Source organism: Euprymna scolopes, chromosome 27 (genome assembly GCF_053919585.1).
Source record: "Euprymna scolopes isolate OS-2025 chromosome 27, ASM5391958v1, whole genome shotgun sequence".
Taxonomy (NCBI): domain Eukaryota; kingdom Metazoa; phylum Mollusca; class Cephalopoda; order Sepiida; family Sepiolidae; genus Euprymna; species Euprymna scolopes.
In genome coordinates this window covers 51,586,376-51,605,881 of record NC_136508.1, presented here as the reverse complement: position 1 = coordinate 51,605,881, position 19,506 = coordinate 51,586,376, and the positions used below count along the sequence as shown (strand labels likewise).

At 31.7% G+C, this 19,506-nt stretch overlaps 1 protein-coding gene across 1 annotated transcript in view; it reads right to left on the bottom strand.

Annotated features, from left to right (window-relative positions):
- Positions 1–1,316: 1,316 nt before the first annotated feature.
- The window catches only part of LOC145248856 (DNA polymerase epsilon catalytic subunit A-like), a 191,724-nt gene continuing 173,534 nt past the window's right edge, over positions 1,317–19,506 (bottom strand). The window contains exons 47-53 of the mRNA XM_080110580.1: positions 18,808–18,893; positions 16,280–16,412; positions 12,580–12,714; positions 10,977–11,053; positions 6,273–6,405; positions 3,205–3,314; positions 1,317–1,550 (exon numbers count right to left, since the gene is read on the bottom strand). Coding sequence (XP_079966706.1) covers positions 1,490–1,550; positions 3,205–3,314; positions 6,273–6,405; positions 10,977–11,053; positions 12,580–12,714; positions 16,280–16,412; positions 18,808–18,893 — 735 coding nt within the window. The 3' untranslated portion in view covers positions 1,317–1,489. The remainder of the gene's footprint in view (positions 1,551–3,204; positions 3,315–6,272; positions 6,406–10,976; positions 11,054–12,579; positions 12,715–16,279; positions 16,413–18,807; positions 18,894–19,506) is intronic.

The following is a 19,506-nucleotide window of genomic DNA, read 5'->3' as shown; positions in this document are numbered from 1 at the left end:
CATGGATATCGGTGGTTGGAGAAAGCGTCTTGTAATTGTTAAAGGAGAGCAGTTAAGTCTTACTGGCATTAAACGTTACCATCCAGTTGCAGCTCCATTCCACTATGGTTTGGAGGTCATTTTTTTTAATGATTCTGCCATTGTCTTAGATTTATATACATCCATTCTTCACTCATGCATGTTATAGAGCATTGTATCATCAGCAAATATACTCATCTCGGACCCAATATTGTTAGGGAGGTCGTTTATGAATATCAGGAATAATAGTGGCTCAAGGATCAACCCCTGAAACACTCCCACAATTATGTTATGCTGCTTGGATGTACATCCATCAATGACAACCTGGATGGTGATCTAAGAAGGATCTAATTATATTTAGTATACGTCAACATTGTCTAAATCCATACTGTTTGTCAGAAAGAAGATTTGCTTTTGCAAAGTGGTGAATTAGTGCTTGATTAATTAACGTCTCAAAGATTTTAGCGAAGAGGGGGAGGAAACTAATAGGGTGATAATTGAGAGGGTCAGTTTTTTCACCAGAATTCTTGTACACTGGTACCACAGAGGCCATCTTCCAGTTATTAGGGAAGCAAGATTCAGCAAGGCATTTATTGTAGAGCTTGCAAAGTATGGGAGCTAACTCAGTTAAGTATTTCTGAATTAGTATAGCAAGGATGAGATCAAGCCTACACGCCTTGGAGGTGTCTAAGTTTTTTAAGATATCGCAGACATGAGAAGGGGTGATCTAGAAATCATCTAGTGTGGCTTCAGTCCGCATATGGAAATTTAGGAGGAAGTTGCTTATTGACTCCAACGTGAGTTTGGAGGCGAATCGCCGGGCAAGTAGTTTTGCCTTCTTGGTTGCTGTGCATGCGACCTTTTGGTTGTTGGATAGTGGAGGAATTATGATTGCCCTTTATTCACTAGACTATTATAGGTTTTATAATATATGCCATGAAAATAGCAATAGAGCAGAGACAAGTTCGCAATATCTCTTCTGTAGGGAAAGAGGTTGCAGAGAAGAGAAAAGGGCATCACCTATTAGATTACAAAATCTATTTTAAACTCTGTCACGGCAGGATAAGTATTTTGAGAAGCTCCTGCTTAGAACATTTTAACTTTAATCTTTGTAAAAGGCAAAAACATGGTGCAATGATGTTCTATTTTGGGGAATTACCTTGAATTGTCTAGGAATATGTCTTCTTCTAGTTAAACATATATTCAATTAAGGTCAATCACACACTAACCTAAAATTGTTGAGGAAATTCTTTGCAGAAAAAGAAAAATCAATGATGATTGAAACAATAAAATGAGTACAAGAAAAAGGACAAGTTTTAATTAAATTTTTTCGTAAAAAAAAAAAAAATGTGTCTCTTAAAATATTTTACAAAACAGATCAACATGTTTCATTAAACATGGCCGTTTTCAAAAAAAAACAAATTTTTTTTTATTCCAGTGTCTTTTTTTTAAAATTTATTTTACAATTTTTTTAGTTGTTCATTTTAAGTACCCAGTCTACAGTCTCCAAGAGAAGTCGCATCTTGTAGTGACTAAAAAAGAAAAAAAATATATATATATACATAAACATCAATATATATTTGTAAGTTTTAAGAAGCTAAAACAATGCATATATATATTTTTAAATAAATATTTATTAATTTAAAATCAATTTTATTTCTTCAGGACTAGAAATACATTGTCTTTTCTTTGCTTTCTTCATGTCATTAGAAAATTCTGTATGGTTTTTCAATGATGACTTCTTTTTTAAATGTTTTCATCAGATGGATCGAGATGACACGCACGAATTGTATTAGTTAATTCAGTTAAATATTATAAATATAACCTTTGTTGTTATTTTTTTAAACGATAATATGATTAATAAACGTCTTCGACCTTGAAGATCTTTTTCCTTAGAAAATCATCAATATTTTGTTGGAACGTAAATATTATTTATTATTGTATTGCTTTATAAGTAAAATAAAATAATAAATAAATATAATCTACTTATAAGTGAGATTATTCACAGATTAGAGATCAAGTGAATTATCCTGTCAGATATTACATTGAGGTAATACTTTCAAGATGGTCCTAGCCAAAAAGATAAAGCTCAATATTTAAAACAATAGAGCAATATATAAGCTTAACAATCAAAGTTAAATTCTGTAAATCAACATATTTAACATATATTTAAGTTAAGAATTTATTGTTTGAAACAAGGAATATATAGAGAAAAATCCATGGTTAAGAAAATAAACATAATTTTTCTCTATACATTTGTTTCAAGCAATAAATTCTTAAATTATATGTGTATATATTTTGATTTACAGAATTTAACTTTAATCATTAAACTTATAATCTACTTATATATAAACGAGTGTGTGTGTTCCCTATGGACTCCAAAACAGTTGGATCAATTTTTTTTTTCTTTCTTTTTTTAATTTGACACAAATGTCGTTTATGTGTTTGAGAGTGTTATTAGATAAGTTCAGTATTGGAATGCCACTGATAAATGTCAATAATCGATAATCAAAAAATTAACATTAAAGAAGGAACAGTCCAATTTTGACCAAAGTTAAAACTTTTATACAGTCTAACATTACGAGTGCACTTGAGAAGATTTTTCACCGCACAAGCAGGGCATTGTGTATAAAATCAACACTAGGTTCTTTTGGTAGGATAGGGGCGCATTCTAAATGAATGTTTCTGTTTAGAGTGCAATTGAACCATGATACTTGACTTTTGCATTTTAAACTTTAATTCAAGCAAATAAAAATATTTTTATAAAATCGACAGTAGATTGTCTAGAGTGCAATGTAGACTATAACGTATTGTGGACTAAACCACTGTGGGGAGGTACATGAATGAAACTTCCTTCCTGTGCACCGCAGTTGGTCTCCAACCAGAGTAGGCAATCAATCAATTTGATTGAAAAATGGGCGATTTCACCGATTTCGATTATAATAAAAGTATTGGGGAACAAATATTATCTGAACATTTATTGAATTAACAGAATTTCAAAATAAATTACAGACACTTTTGTATTTATATAAAAATGTACAACTTAAAAAAAATAATTTTTGAAAATATATGACTTTCTTCAACTAATATTTTAATTCACAGTCTTATTAAGGAAAGAAAATTCTGAAGTGTATGACAGTGGTCATCGCATGAAAATGTATGACTTGTAGAATGAAACATACAAACCTCGCGATGCTGTGGAAGGTTTTCATGTGTAGAAGAAAATTATCACGTGACATACTGTTCTCAAAATTACAAGCACACGAGCAATAAGACTGCATATTATTATCCTTTACCTGAAATCACAAGCAGAAAATATATTTAACCTCCAAAAAGAATTATCAATAGCTATTCTTTTGCATGCAATACTAAGGGAGGTAATTCAGTATATATTCATTTTCAATATAATAGAATACATCTCTATTTTTATATTGGACTTTGCCTATGATACTAAGAGAGGTAATTCAGTATATGTTCATTTTCAATATAATAATAAACGTCCTATTTCAATATGCATAAGTAGCTATTCCTGGTACTTGTACAGTTTAATCAAGACATTAAAAAAATGAAAATATCGAAAAAAGTTTATATTGTACATATGCGTTATGGAATGAAGTTCTTCAAAAAAATATTCCACTTAATTTCATGAAGTAGTTTTTTTTTGTTTTGTTTTTTACAGCGAAAAAACAATTTGTTATGATACCGAGCAAAAGGTTTGATTTTTACGAAGAAAAGCTAGTATTAAAGATGGGGAGGGAGTGTCGCCGCTTAAAAACTGAATTTTTTCCTCGTGGCATGTTCAAAAACTTCAAAGATGGCTACCTTCAACATGGTGTCAGAAAAACATGTTTTTCTGCCGTAAAAAAAACAAAAAAACTACTCAATCAAATTAAGTGAAATTTTGGGTTTGTATTACTGTACACATAGATTTGAAAAAGTTGTCAAAAAAACAAATATATAACAAATAAATGTTATCAAAAGCAAGATAAGTTACTTTTCTACCAAACTGGATATATTTTTTGTGTTTTTATTTAATGTAACATGTTTATTCAGCTCGAAAAACATACAGTGTTTACCGATGTATTGGAAAATTCAAGATGGCGTCTGATTCTCTCTTTAACACGGTAAGTTTGGGAAAAGGTGTTATAAATAAAAACCCAGATAAAATACTGTTAAAAACTCGCTCAATATATGTTACCGTGACATAGCTTGACATATATTCGGCAGGTTTTTAATAGTATTTTGTATTGTTTTTTATATATAACACCTTTTCCCAAACTTACCGTGTTAAAGAGAGAATCAGATGCCATCTTGAATTTTCCAATACATCGGTAAACACTGTATGTTTTTCGAGCTGAATAAATATGTTACATTGAATAAAAACATGAAAAATATATCCAGTTTGGTAGAAAAGTAACTTATCTTGCCTTTGATAACATTTATTTGTTATATATTTGTTTTTAGACAACTTTTTCGAATCTATGTGTACAGTAATACAAACCCGAAATTTTTTTTCAGAGATCTTCAGTTCAAAACAGATATGTACATTACAACCCTTTTTGATATTTTCATTTTAAATGTCTTGATTAAACTGCACAAGTACCCTATTCCTTTGTATGTAGTACTAAGGAAGGTAAGTCATTATGTATTCACTTTCAATATATATTATTTAATATTAAGGTAAGTAAGTATTCAAGCAAATATTTTATTAAATACAACTCGCTATTTATGTCTGCATCTTTTTGCCTTCATCATTTGTAATTTCCTTGTTTCAAGCAGGAACTGGTTGATGTATCTGCCATATTCATCCTTACCCCTAATACTTTTGGATCCATCTGAATCCATCTTCAGAGGTAGTTATCAAGTAAAAAATATACCTAAGTATTTATGGCTACACCACACACTGAGAATCATTAATAAATTACTTGTATTAGCATAATAGGTATTCTAATGTTGTCACTATTATTGAAATTTATTTTGTTCATGTTTAGCACCTTTGTTTAAATGTCTAGGGCTTCTAACATATGCAGTTTTTATTTGTTAGTTGTGTGTTCTAAAGTCAAGGTCTTAACTACAAGAAATTTTTGGAATTGAGTGCAGTGGTAAGAATGTTGGGTGCTAATTTACAGTTACACGTATTAAACAAAAATACAGAAGTCTTTATTTGTCATGGAATGAAGATGTCATATTTCAGAAATTGTGTAAATTGATCAAGTAATTTTTTTTTACTAAGAAAATCAAATTTTATGACCAAGTGAAATTTAAGAGATTTTTCGTCAGCCATGTTTTTGATCTAATAAGGGAGAGGCAACTCAATTCAAAGCATCAAATTAACCTTTTCGTATTAGAATCACTAAAAATCGTAAACTTTTATTTTCTTAGTTAAAAAAAAAAAAAAAGAAGCTACTTGATCAGTTTACATGATTTTTGGAATATGACAAACATACATCATAAATATTTTTATTCTTGTCTAGGGTTGCAAGATTGACCTTTTTAAAGCCAAATTTTACAAATTTGTAACCAGTTTTGAAACAGTTCGTACTTCAAAAATTGTATTTGGGCTTTTTACACGACATAAAACTAGTCAGGCCGGCGAGTCTTTTTTCTTTTACGATATGAACTGAAAAACACAGGGTCACATTCTCCGGACCAAAAGTTAAGCAATTTTTCTATTTATTTTCTATTTTGAAATCTATGTGTCTTAATATCGCAAACAGTTGTACATCGCAATTATTTTTCCTTATTCCAACTTTGACTTAAACTCTGAACATTTTAATTGTACTCATTTTGCAGTCTTTTAAATCTTTTCTTGTCAAATGTGCTGTTATTAGCCAGTACTGTTTCTCTTTTTCTTATATCGAAAATGAAAAAAAAAAAAAAAATGAAAAAAAAAAACGTCACCCATGAAGTAATAAAAGAAGGAACAAGTTGAATATTATATAGATTAATTAATAATAATATAAATTAACAATATATCACAAAAAACAAAACAAAAAAATGTTTAATACCTATGCAGAGGGAAGTGACCTGTGGTTTAGTGATTAACGACACAGACTGGCAAACCTGGGTGTTCCAAGTTCCGAATCCTGTTCGTTCCACAAAAATCACTTCCACTTCTAGAAAAAATTCTAACTAAAAAAATATCGGGAAACCAATGCCAACAATAGAATCTTTGGATTCATACAATGATGATGACCAATGCAAGATTTTTTATCGTGTTCTTCTCTGAACGCGACGTTTAAACATTTACTCACCCCTCCACATTTGACACATTTCAAATCCTGCAACGTGTACGCCATGGACTTGCGGTTAACAACCTCGATAAGACTGTGCTCTATGTCTAAAACATCATACTCTGTCTCACACTGTATGCAAGCCCAAGTAGCTCTGTAAAAACAAACAAAAAATATGACAATCTGTTAGAGATTTAAGGGCTCATAGCTATAAAACTGTGATTGGTTAAGCAAATCATGTGATGGTACAGACAATTAGTTCCAAACCTTTTTTTTTTTTTTTTTTTGCCAATGATTATATTTCCAACAAATTATCAACATTTCACGTGTAATCTGTCACACGCTGCTAATCAGACAAATTTATTTAGTTATAAAAATAAACATACTGGATCAAAGTAAAAACAAGAACAGTGAAAAAAAAAAAAGAGAAAAACTTGCAAAATGCACATTGAAGGCGGTTATTAGAGAAAAAATTTCCTCCCTCCCAATAGTAATCATAACAATGATCACTTCAAACCGCCATATTGAAATCTACAAATAGAGACAGGACTCTTTATAACTATTTAAAACTAAAAAATAGAAAAACACTCACTAAAATTTGAAATTGTGGTTGATATAATTGTTTTACCTGAAGGTCAGTTATGATGATCATGAAATGTTAGATTGTCTGGCACAGCTGAATACAAAAATCAGGTTAGTTTAAAAGGTTTCTTTACAATAAACTAACATCAAGGCCATCACTCTAAACAATGGCACACATTTGCGTCTTTTTAATTTTCATGGCACACAGGTTTTCATTTCGTCACAAGTACAAACATCATACAGTGATATATCCTGCGGTGGGTGGCCGTAATAAAAGGATATTCAAGAGAGGTATTCTACAAGGAAAATAAATGGATAAGTTGACGTTAACGTCAACTCTTTGGGAGTTTAAAAAGAGAAAAACGGAGTTTAACTTGTCAATAATATAAAAATTATTTTTTACTTGCATAAATTTGTGGCAGACCAGTCTTTCGCTTTCTAAGAAGCTTTTTCTTAAATTAAAAGTGAACTTTGTGAACAACAATTTTCAGAATGTTACCACATTTTTTTTTTTTTTTTTTTAGATAAATTTACAGTTCGTATCTCATCTTCGTCGCCAGATATTCAAAAAAGGTATTCCACAAGGAAAATAAATGGATAAAGAGGTTCTGAAGTAATAAAGAAATAGAGAAGTTTATTGAGAATATTTACAGAGACAGCATGTTACGTTTTTTAAGTGTTCCCGTCCAGGGAAGGCTCTCACAACCGGTGACAACGTTCTTTCGATAAAAAGTTCCGGCGGTGAATTGCTCATCTCGCCATAACAGAGTTTTCTTGATTTTTCTTTTTTAATATGGGAAAATTCTGGACAAGAACCTGAGTTTTTATGCTTCAAATTATGTATATCTTCAAATGCTTATTCATGGGGGTTGCCTTGACTGCTGACCTTTTTTTTTCTTCATATTAACTCCTTTGGGTTATTTAATGCCAAATTCAGTCATTGTTAAAATGTTTTTGGCTACTAATGAGGGTAGGACTCCAATGATTTTGACGATCCTTTTTATAACTACAGTTATAACAACCAATCAGAAGCTTAAAAAATTATTATAAAAAATGTCGAATTTTGGATTCAATCAGTTCGCCGTCTCTGTCTCAAAACGACTCAAGATTGGGAGTGCATTGATTCTTCACTGCCATCTTTGTTATTTTGTTGTTTTTTTTAACTTACTGAACAACGGTGGTCAATAATGGATTATGGCCAACTATCTGACCAACCAAATTCAAACATATATTACTTTAAAAATCATTCTTTCTTTGCTTTTTAACACTAGATTCAACCAAATTCCTGTGAATGTCAGTTTTGAAATCCAATTTAAAATGCAATTATCCTATTATGTGTTCAATCAAAATAAAATAAAAAGTCCTTTTTATGATATCCATCATCATCAAGAATTAGATGGTAGATTCCGACCCAGAAAACAGCTATTCTTTTCTTTTTGTCAGTAACACTGTTCATGGAATGTGAGGACTAAAGGACAAGAGAAGGGAATAGAGGGTTAAAATGCTGCTAAAAGTTAAGGCCCATTTTCTACTCTCTTTAAATTTAAAGAGTTAAAAAAATGAAAAAAATAATGTACAATGAAAACATGACGATAAAGTCTGTAGTTAAAAATGATTGACACATGTTTCTTTTTTTGCCACCGACAAAAAAAAACTCATCTGAACAAAATATACATATAAATAACATGGATAAAAGTAAATATATTTCCTTTCATCTTTTTTTTTTTTTATTACATTTTCACCCCTGAGTGGCTTCCGGGCCTTGATAAGTGGTGACCACTGTGTAAAAAAAAAAAAAAAAAACCCCAAACAAGACACATTGCCACTTTGGTGTAGGGGGCTACTATCAGGGGCAACAACTACTGGGGTACTATGTAGGGATTTGGGCAGCAATATGTTGGTTCACGTTGCACTTGAACTTCTGCACATCAGTACAGTTGGGGAAGCAGGGACCTGGAATGGAATTCCAAAGTCTTGCAGTTCTGGGGAAGAAACTACTGGAGTAGAAAAATTTTTTACATCTAGGGATCTCTACAGTGTGAGGGTGGGATTTTGCAGCCTGTCGGGGGTGTTCACGTCGTGGGGGCACAAGTGCTTGCAGTTCGTCAGAGCAATGTATCGTTTGATAGGATTTCATAGGTTGATAGCAATTTTATGAGTATTTTTTTTCCGCTGTAAATTATAATCTTAACCCTCCTATCATTGTATGAACTCACCCGTCAGATATTTTTTGCTTGTTAGGCCCAAGACTATTTAATGTCTATTATTTGTTGTAGCTTTCTTTTGTAATTAAAAATTTTATCAAACATATTCTGGTCTTTTATTATCCGCTTCACTATTGATATGTAATCTATCCCGGGTTATGCCAGCATGTTGAAAATTGTGATTTTGCTGCGAAGGTTGATTAGTACAAAAAGAGTCTAAACTCTAGCTGGGGTCAACGATAGAACCTGAAATGGGTCATTCAGATTTGTGTGAAAGAGAATGTGAAAAGAAAGAAAGAAAGAGGGAGAGCATGAAAGAAAAAGAGGAAGATATGTTTTCTCTCACATGCAAGTCAGTCTGATTTCCGATTTTGGACGGAACAGACACGTCGAGATTGGTGCAAAAATGCATCGGAAAAAGAAACGTGAAAAAGAACTCAGGACGGCCAACAGGAAAGAATGTTGAACCACCAAGATTGAGAAAGAAATAAACCAAGCATCAATTAATGGAAACCTCCGACTTGTTATTTTGTGCAAGCAGTTCCCTTCTGCAGTTACGAGCGATGAAGCCAAGAAGCAGAAAAAAGGTATGTCAACGTTTGGTTATACACACATGTGACTTTATGAAACGGCCATATAAAGACACTAGATGTATCGCGATTACATATATAGACACTAGATGTATCGCGATTACATATATAGACACTAGATGTATCGCGATTACATATATAGACACTAGATGTATCGCGATTACATATATAGACACTAGATGTATCGCGATTACATATATAGACACTAGATGTATCGCGATTACATATATAGACACTAGATGTATCGCGATTACATATATAGACACTAGATGTATCGCGATTACATATATAGACACTAGATGTATCGCGATTACATATATAGACACTAGATGTATCGCGATTACATATATAGACACTAGATGTATCGCGATTACATATATAGACACTAGATGTATCGCGATTACATATATAGACACTAGATGTATCGCGATTACATATATAGACACTAGATGTATCGCGATTACATATATAGACACTAGATGTATCGCGATTACACATAGATACAGATACACGGAATGAGACAAAATTCGCTTTCCTCCTACACTACTAGCTAACAATTTATATATTAATAGAATAGCGTGTTATTTATTTTCTGTGTCACGTCTACATCTGAGTGACTATCATTTAATTATGGACTTCTATTTCTTGTAATAAATAATTTTACCAAGAATTCTTCATAAGTTTTGCTTTTCATTATAGTTGATGGCACTTAAGTCATCTATTTTTTCTATAAATAATTTTACCAAGAATTCTTCATAAGTTTTGGTTTCGGTTATAGCTGAAGAAACATAAGTTATATATATATATATATATATATATATATATATATATATACAAAATCAGCAAGAATTAAAATATCATATTAAAGTATACTTTACGACTGGGCTACATCCAGCGTCCTTGCTAGCTTAGATAAATATTTTTGCAGTTTTAACAAAAAGGCTACAATAACATCAAAGCATCTCCATTTACACTGAACATCTACAGAATGCTAACATGAATATATTACATATGAACGAGTCCCCTGTGGAATTTTGACAGGTCCCACTAGTAAATATTAAATGATAGATTCAGACCGACAAAACAGCAATTCTTTCCCTGCTGTCAGTAACATTGCTCATGAAATGCGAGTACTAAAGGGCAAGATAAGGTAAGAGAGACTTACACGGTTGACAAAAGTAAACCCAAGGTCCACTTTCTGCTCTCCTTTAATTTAAAGAATTAAATTTTAAAAAAAAAAAGGAATGGTGGACAATGGAAACATGTAGAAAAAATGCTTGACTCTCATTCCTTGAATGGTACAAGGTACACCAGCCACATTTTTAAATCAAAACAAAGAATCAACATACCCAGGTGTATCGTTGGAAAGATAAGGATCTCTACAGAGATCGACATCACGTACATGGTTGCAGGTTTTGCATATAACCTGAAACATGGAAAATGAAATAAGTACAAAAATAAATAAAGATTTTTTTTTTTCCATGATATAAGCATTGTTTGAATTGAATTTGTAAGTTTAGAAATTATAAACAAATACAATGTAAATATAAAAAAAAAAAGAATAAAAAACATTTATTACAGGGTGGAATGATAAAACTGGCGCCCTAGAAAAGGCAACATGATTCAATTTCCGTTTGATGAAAACTGTTTCTTTTTTTTTGTTTCAGGCCATCTACTAGTTGGCCAGTTGTGTACAAATCCCAAGAGTGATAGGAGCCTGCTACCATGCCTTAAAAGTGACACAAGCAAGATTGGAGATGCGCCGCTGTACAACGTCTTCTCTCTACCGATCCAAGTTATTACAACAGGACCATTGCCAACACCCTCAAAATGTATCGTTGGATTGCCATGAATAACAGGAACATGCCGAGGATGATGAAAACAGTTTTTGGCCACGGTTATGCTTTTTGTTGAAGTTTCAAGTGAAGGCCACATCATGCCACCTCACATCTTCGAAGTCAGCCTGAAAGTCAACACCAAAGTGTATGCTGAAGAGTATGGTGATCCCTTGGTGCAACCAAGTGGCTGTTGGCAGACCCTGGGTGTGGCAGCAGAACTCGGCATTGGTCCATAAGTCCAAAGAGACTCAGGTTTGGCTTCAGGAGTGCTATAACTTTGTACCCTTCTCTCACTGCCCCCCCCCCCAATCCTACCCGACCTGAACTCGCTGGACTACATTATTTAGTCATATGTCGAGAACATCACCAACATGCCCTCCCACAACACCAAAGCCAGCATGATCGCCGCCATTTGTCAAGCTTTTTTTTTTTTTTTTTTTTTTTTACATAGGCATCACAACTTATCAAGGCCAAGAGGCCACTCAAGGATAAGGGTTAAAGAGTGTACAGTAGACATTGGACAATATAGTAATCATTAGTAATGAAAATTTGGTAAATTTGAAAACTTTTATAGAACGGCTCATCAAGAACTTATTTACGTTAGACTTGAACACAACCATATTGTAGTCAGCCGGAAAGCAGGAAAACGGAAGACAATTCGACAGGCGTGCAGTTCTAAGAAAGAAGCTTTGTTCATGGAATCTACGTTTAGGTTTAGGCACAGATGGGGGGAATTATTAATAGTGTTTACAGCTAGACGAGTGTTTCTTGTGAAAATTGCCAGAACTTGTGGAAAAGGCATGCTCGGAGTTCTGGACTTTGTATTGAAACGGCGATTGAGGCTGAAGGTGGCTACATTAAATAGATGTCAGCTCTACTACATAATCAAGTTACCTGAATTGATTTTTTTAATAAATGTTTTGAATAAAGCTGTAGTGTTGTTTTTATTTAAGGTGACAAATTTATCGTTTCACTAGGTATTTCATGCTTTGTTTTAATTGTACGTAGACAACAAATCTTCATTATAATATGATTAAAAAAAAAAACATTAATATGATCAATATATAAATTCTTACTTATAAATGAATAAGAAAATCAAATTCTTAATTGTTACCTCTGGAAGGACGTACGACAGGCACGGATCTTTGAAATGTGAACAGGGAGAAAACTCTCCAAAACCAATCAGACGTAAAAGATCTCTTTTTAATTTATTTGTTTGGAGAGTAACATTAGAATCAAGGGAGATAACCTAGAAAAAGAAAAGAGTGGTAGAATATAAAAATTAGTATTTACTTTAAAAGAAAAAAAGTGCTTGTATATTATAATTGGATATCAAAACAATGCATTTTAAAGAAAAAAACTATTATTGTTATGTTGTGTCAAAGTTAGCCAAAATTTTCCAAATTTCCACAAAAATGATCAAGTGGAAAAATAATTAAAAGGAAAAATTAAATTTATCAAATAATGCAGTTTTATTGGTTTCTTCTATCGCGGACAATCCTGTATGACAAATTGATTTATCTCCCTTGTTTTAAGTTTAGTTTGGCTAGTTCAAATTAGAAAAAGGCAGATTAAGAATATAGAATAGCGTTTTAAATCTAGCAGATCTTCTATTAGATCATTTTTCGTAATTTTTATCTATTTTTTTTTTACCAATTTTCCCATAACACATCAGTATGTAGTAGTGTTTTTACTTATAATGCATTTTTTATATCTGATTATTATGCATAAGCACCAAAACATATACACCCATCATATCATTCTCATAGGTTTTATTATATTTTTGTTTTGTTCTTATGTTTGTTTTGTTATATATTTTTTATTATTATTATTATTATTCTCATACGTTTTATTGTGTATGGAGTTTCACATGATAAATAGGTTATTATTTTCTTTACGTGTAAATATGTGACCTTTGAAAAGTGTGGATAATATTTTTTTCCTTTCAGAGTTTTTTTTTACATCTTTGTTTTCATGTTTTCTTATATTTTAAAATTAGGTTCCAGCAATCGCCCCTAGAAAGCACATAGAAATGCCTTGAGGAAATGAGGATTGATCCTGGCCCTCGTTTTGTAGATCCGAACATTCTTAAACTGAGAAAATTTCAGCTATCAAAAATAATCTTTTGTATCATCAATTTTTAAAAAAAATAAAAACAAACAAAAAAACAAGTGTAAGTGTTAGGTGACCACACACCACTTAATACTTTTATTATTTTATATTTAAAGAGAGATTTAATATTTTTATATTTAAAGGGAAATAACTTTGTATAAAAAATTATCTCCCTTGCCCAGAAGGCATTTGGAAGCATAAGTTACCTGGTTTTGATTTTAACCGGACGATAACAAGCAGAAACAGAAGAGAACTCAAAATGGAAAGTAATTCCTTTCAGTTGTATATCATATTAAACGATACAATTATAATTATTCATGAAACCATTTTCATCCAGTTCATATTGTCTTTTTATTCACAAACCACTTTATAACAAGAGAGTTTGAATTACCTACTAGACACTAGTGATGGGACGATTCAAATATTTTTTTTTCGATTCCGATACCATTACCGATTCCGATTCTTTACAAATCTCTAAAATATTTAACTATAAATTTGTTATTTTTCCTCAGTTACCATAAACACGCATGTTAAATGTGTAGATATTTTCGTAAACGTAATGGGGGGGGGGGCTCTCTTGATTTTAATTTTACTGGTAGTTTAAAATCAATAAATATTTACTGTTTTATTAGCAATGGAAGTGTTTGAGGTTTGCTTTTAACAAAATCAAGCAAAAGAAAAGACAATTCAAAGAATCGTTTTGGCATCGGACAATAGACACAATATTTTTATATTTTTTTGATCCCTATACCCTCAAATGTTCCGATTCTTCCAATTTCCGATTAACCGTCCCAACACTACTAGACATCCTCTTTGAGTGTCTTCGATCTCTCTGTGCAAGTGTTTGACAGGACAACCTGACATGAGGATACTCTACAAGTAAACACTCGCTAAATATTAAAACTAACATCATAGTCAAACTCCAAAAATCACCTTGACATAGTTATACACTTCCTCATATGAAAAACACTGCACTTTCTCCTAGAGATTTAATCAAGTATCGGCCTTTGGCTGGGCCGAACATGGAATAAGGTAATAGGTACGCCACTCAATATGAGTTGGGGTAGGAGGATACAGAATTAAACCACGTGATATTGCAACTCTGATAGAATAATTAAAGAATAAAAGCCTATGAAATCACCAACTATGGCTGGCGTTGTTAAGAGATGCTGTTTGTTGTATATGTAAAAGACACCTCCACACAATGCCTACTAGACATTGGCATGAGGATACATTTCCCTAGAAGTAAGCCCTGACCAAATATTCAAAATCACATAGTATTCGCTGCGCAAATAAGATCTCCTTTCTTTGGCTAACTCACATTAGCTTTTATGAGGAATGGTGCACCTACTCTGTGATCTTACCTCAAGTAATAGCACGAAACTGGATACTCTACCAGACTAGATCAATTTTTGTCCCGGAATCTAGTAAGACCAAGAGACCAAAACGAAAGATGTACAACATATGAAAATGGTTAATTAGGGAGAGGAAAATTATGTTCTCAATTTCTTAAACTTAAATGAAACATTCGAATATCTATGTATCTTATATAGAGTTCAAGTGTTTGCCCTAGGTAGTTGGCCCCTTGATTTCTGAGGACTTTGACTGAAGTAAAATAAAACAAAAAAAGGAGACAATCAAGAACTTATGTACGCCAAATATTTTGTTACAAATACATGTAAAGACACTGTAGAACATTATATATATATATATATATATATATATATATAAAAATAAAATTATTTGTTCTTCTGATCAGTTTTCTTAATTTAATTCTGGGACTTTCAAGCTGACCTAATTATTAACGCTAACTTTAGCGCTTTTTGTCTGGGTCAGTTTGACCTTGCTTTTCAAATTTCAACTGTCACCGTTTTTTTTTTTTTTTTTTTTTTTTTTTTTAAGCCTTAATTTTTTTTATTCATCCAGCCTTGACAGACGTGTTTTAAATATTATCTCTAGTGCTTTTCTTTTAATGATTTGGAATTCATTCCATTTGCGCTTTTTTCCAAGGAACTCTGCCTTTTGGATTATTTTGAACCATTTGGAATTTACCCATTGGATTGAAATTTTAAATTCGACCGTTTTGGATTTTACCATTTTTGGATTTTTACCCTTCACCGGACTATCCATTCATGTGAAATCTTTTTATTATTTTTCTTTTGCCTCCTGTTCCCTTTACCTCACCCTTTTTTTAACCAAGTAAGATCTTTGACTTACTTGTAGTTTCATTAAATACTTTTATATGCAAAATCCGATCCTGCATTTTGCTAATTCCTGCCCTCTGATGAGAAGGAGTATTTCTTCGAAACTCCGCGGATTAAGGACTATCCACTTATCTTGTGCTTCCTTTTTTAAAATTAAATATGTTTTTAACTCTTTTTCAAGATGTCTTTTAACATGTTTTATTAATCATTTGTTCATATACATATATATATATACATATATATATATATATATATATTATATATATGATTTACATGCCCCCCCCCCAACTATATTACAGTTAACTGGTCAATTGAGGAGAGAAAAATTTATGTTCTCACCTTCTTTACTAACTCAAAATTTGAGAGGTAATGGAGACTATTTTGAGAATATTCATATAGAGATAATGTGTTAGCCCCAGGAAAGGGACCCTTGAGCCCCTGATTGCTAAGACTTTACATTTAAGTAAAAAAAAAAAAAAAAACGCAAATGAAATTTACCTTGATAACACTTTTGACAAATTCTAGGGCTGGACTCGTGAGAGGCAAATGTGATCCTGGCGGATGTGGGAAATCACTAGATTCACCTCCGTGGTGTTTCCCGCTCAGCTTTTTTTGTATTTTTTGCGTCAATCTACAATTAAAGTCATTTTTATGAAAAATAAAATGTAAAAATTGTCACTCAGTAAAGTACACAACATTAAAAATAAAATTGTTTAATTTTGTCGGCTTTATGGCATATCAACACATTTGGGGTGATTAAAAGCTAAAAGAATGATCACAGTTTGGTGTGTTAGAAGCAGAGACATGAGTGGCCAATAGCAAACAATCGGAAACCGTGGTGAACTTCCCAACCTGGAAGGCCACAACCCCCAACTACCAAATTCCTACACGCACACACAAAATTAAGATAGAATGACCACCTTTTCTAGGTCATTCTAGCTTTTTGGGCAGGTAATCAAAAAAAAAAATGTTTTGCCATGGGAGATAAATTCTGTTCAATTTTTTTTTTTTTGGGGGGGGGGTATTTTCTCAAGTTGAAAAGTTATCAAGAAAAAAAAGGAAAAGAAAAAGAAACTGATTTACCCTACTATAAATGCGAGTGGTAAGGCCTCCAAAAACTCTTTTTTTAATCCTAAATTTGAGTGAAATCCCACCCCAACTCCACACAAAAAAAAAAAATGCAAAGTTACCTCTGCGTATATGCATGCCTTTATTAAGGTGTGTGTATACGCAGCAGTAACATTTCAAGCCAATCAGATGAATTTCTCTAAATTTGTCACATTTGCCATTTTCATCCACCTAAAGTGCATACAAAGCGAGATTGAGCCAAAAGTCACGGCAGAGCTAATATCTAGTTTATGCTAGCTCCCTTCGCCGTTTCCCATCAATTTACATAATTTTTGAAATATGATATCTTAGTGCAAGTTCAGATTGGCACTTATGCCGATAAACAAAAATGAAGAAAAACTTTTATCGTGTACCTAGTTTTTACAGAACGAAGATATCATATTCCAAAAATCATATAAACCGATTAATTATTTTTATTTTTAAACTAAGAAAATCAAAATTTACGATTTTACTTCTAAACTGTATTGAATCTGAAGCTTATATTTTACTCAGTACACTTCGATTTGAGTTGTCTCCCTTTATTTCATTGGATTTAGTAATGACTGATAAAAACACTACGACTTGCTTAGTCATATAATTTAATTTGCCTGAATAAAAAAATAAATTTACTTGATAAAATTACATGCATTTTTGGAATAGTTCATCTTTGTTCCGTGAGAAGTAATGTACATTATAAAGATTTTTCTGCATTTTTCAAAAAAGTATAATTCCAAATAAGAACCGCCAAACTTAACATTTCTAAAGAAAGGGGAAAGAGAGCAAGACAACATTGAATATTATATATCACGAGGAATAATTTGCCTGGTGGACTAATTCGCGGAAAGTTTTAAAAAAATAATGATTATGTCGTTCATCAAATTCCATCCGTGTTTGTTTACAATATCATGTCAGCTGATATTTGGGCTTGACGATCTTAAAAATAGTCTTTCTTCGTTTATAAAAATAATTTTTACAGGGGGAATATTTTACGTTACACTGGCCAAGGTTACACCGGTGTAGCATAAAATATTCCCCTGTAAAAATTCTTTTTTTTGACTATAAGAGAAGAAAGACTATTTTTAAGATCAGATTTTTTATACTTATTGGATGAATTTCAATACAAAACATATCTAAGAACACTGCCAGACATATAAATTACCTTTGTATGAAATTTGCAAGAGATAGGCTCAGCTGTTTTAGACATATAAGGAAGAAACTCACACACACTCACACAAAGTGACTTTTATATAATAGTAAAGATAATATTTCTAATGTGAGGTATTCTTGTTATTTAAATTGAGATTGTTTGTCATTTTTTACATTACATCTAATATATAAAGTAAAGTTAGTAACTATTGTTTCTTTATCATCGATAACTTTCTCTCTTTAAAATCAATATTTCAGATCAATTTGTACAAATCAAATATATAAAGTAAAGCCAGTGTCTTTATTGTTTCTTTGTCATCAATAACTTTCTTCCTACAAAATCAATATCTCAGATGAAAACAATCAAAACTAATGTACCAGAAACAAAAATAAAAATCTGTATAATGCATCAACCAGTTTCAAAACGAATATATCATATTCCAAAAATCATGAAAATAAATCATGTAGTTTTATTTTAAAGAAAATTAAATTTTATGAGTAACACAAGAGTGACTATCTTGTTTGTCATTTTGAAAACAATCTAAACAAAAAAACAAATGGAAATAACCCAATAATTCAAACTTGCGAGATTAATACAAATTCGAATTATTCACTTAAAAAATTTTTTTCTTTATAAAAATAAAACTACTTGATCAATTTACATGATTTTTGGTGTACGATATTTACTTTCTGTCATGGGTACATCATACAGATGATTCTTTTATTTTGTTTTTTAATATAATAATCAGCATAATTAATGTTTTAATACTTACGTAAACATTTGTTGGGCAAGTTCTCCTTGGATCAGGTTTTGAGCAAAAGTTACAATACATGGCGCTGTCGAATAATCCGTAATGGTCTGTGAAAACCAAATAGAAAATAAATTAATAAGGAAATTAACTTTGAATAGTAAAAATTTTATATCCTCTTGAATTGATGACAACAATCAACAACAATAAAAGTATTACTCGGCCTTTTGGCTAGGAGTAGAGTGTAGTATCTGTTCTAATACACTTCACCTTTTCTGACCTTGATCATTGGAGGAGAAATCCTTCTAGATTGAGACAATTTCTATTTTTGTTCCTATCCAGAGTGACCTTTCTTGTGGAGCCGGATTTTCCCCATATTAAAAACCGTTCTTGTGTCTATCTCTGGCCTTGCGGGGAGGCAAGTAAATAGGAACAATCAACAACACCAGTCATATCCTTTCCACAAAGAAATGACCCCCTCGGGATTAATACCACCAGAAAAATGAAGAGAGAAAAAAAAAAAAAAAAAAAAAAAAAAAACTAAAAAAGTTCAAGTCTTCTTTGAAAAAGGTATATGACACCAAAAGTCTCAGAAAAAAAAATTCATTTTAATCATTTAATAAAAAAATAATTCATTTGCATTATTATTAAAATTTGCATTATTATTATTATGCTGTTGAATGGTCTGGTAAAACAAAGTAGAAAATTAATAAGGAAACTGTA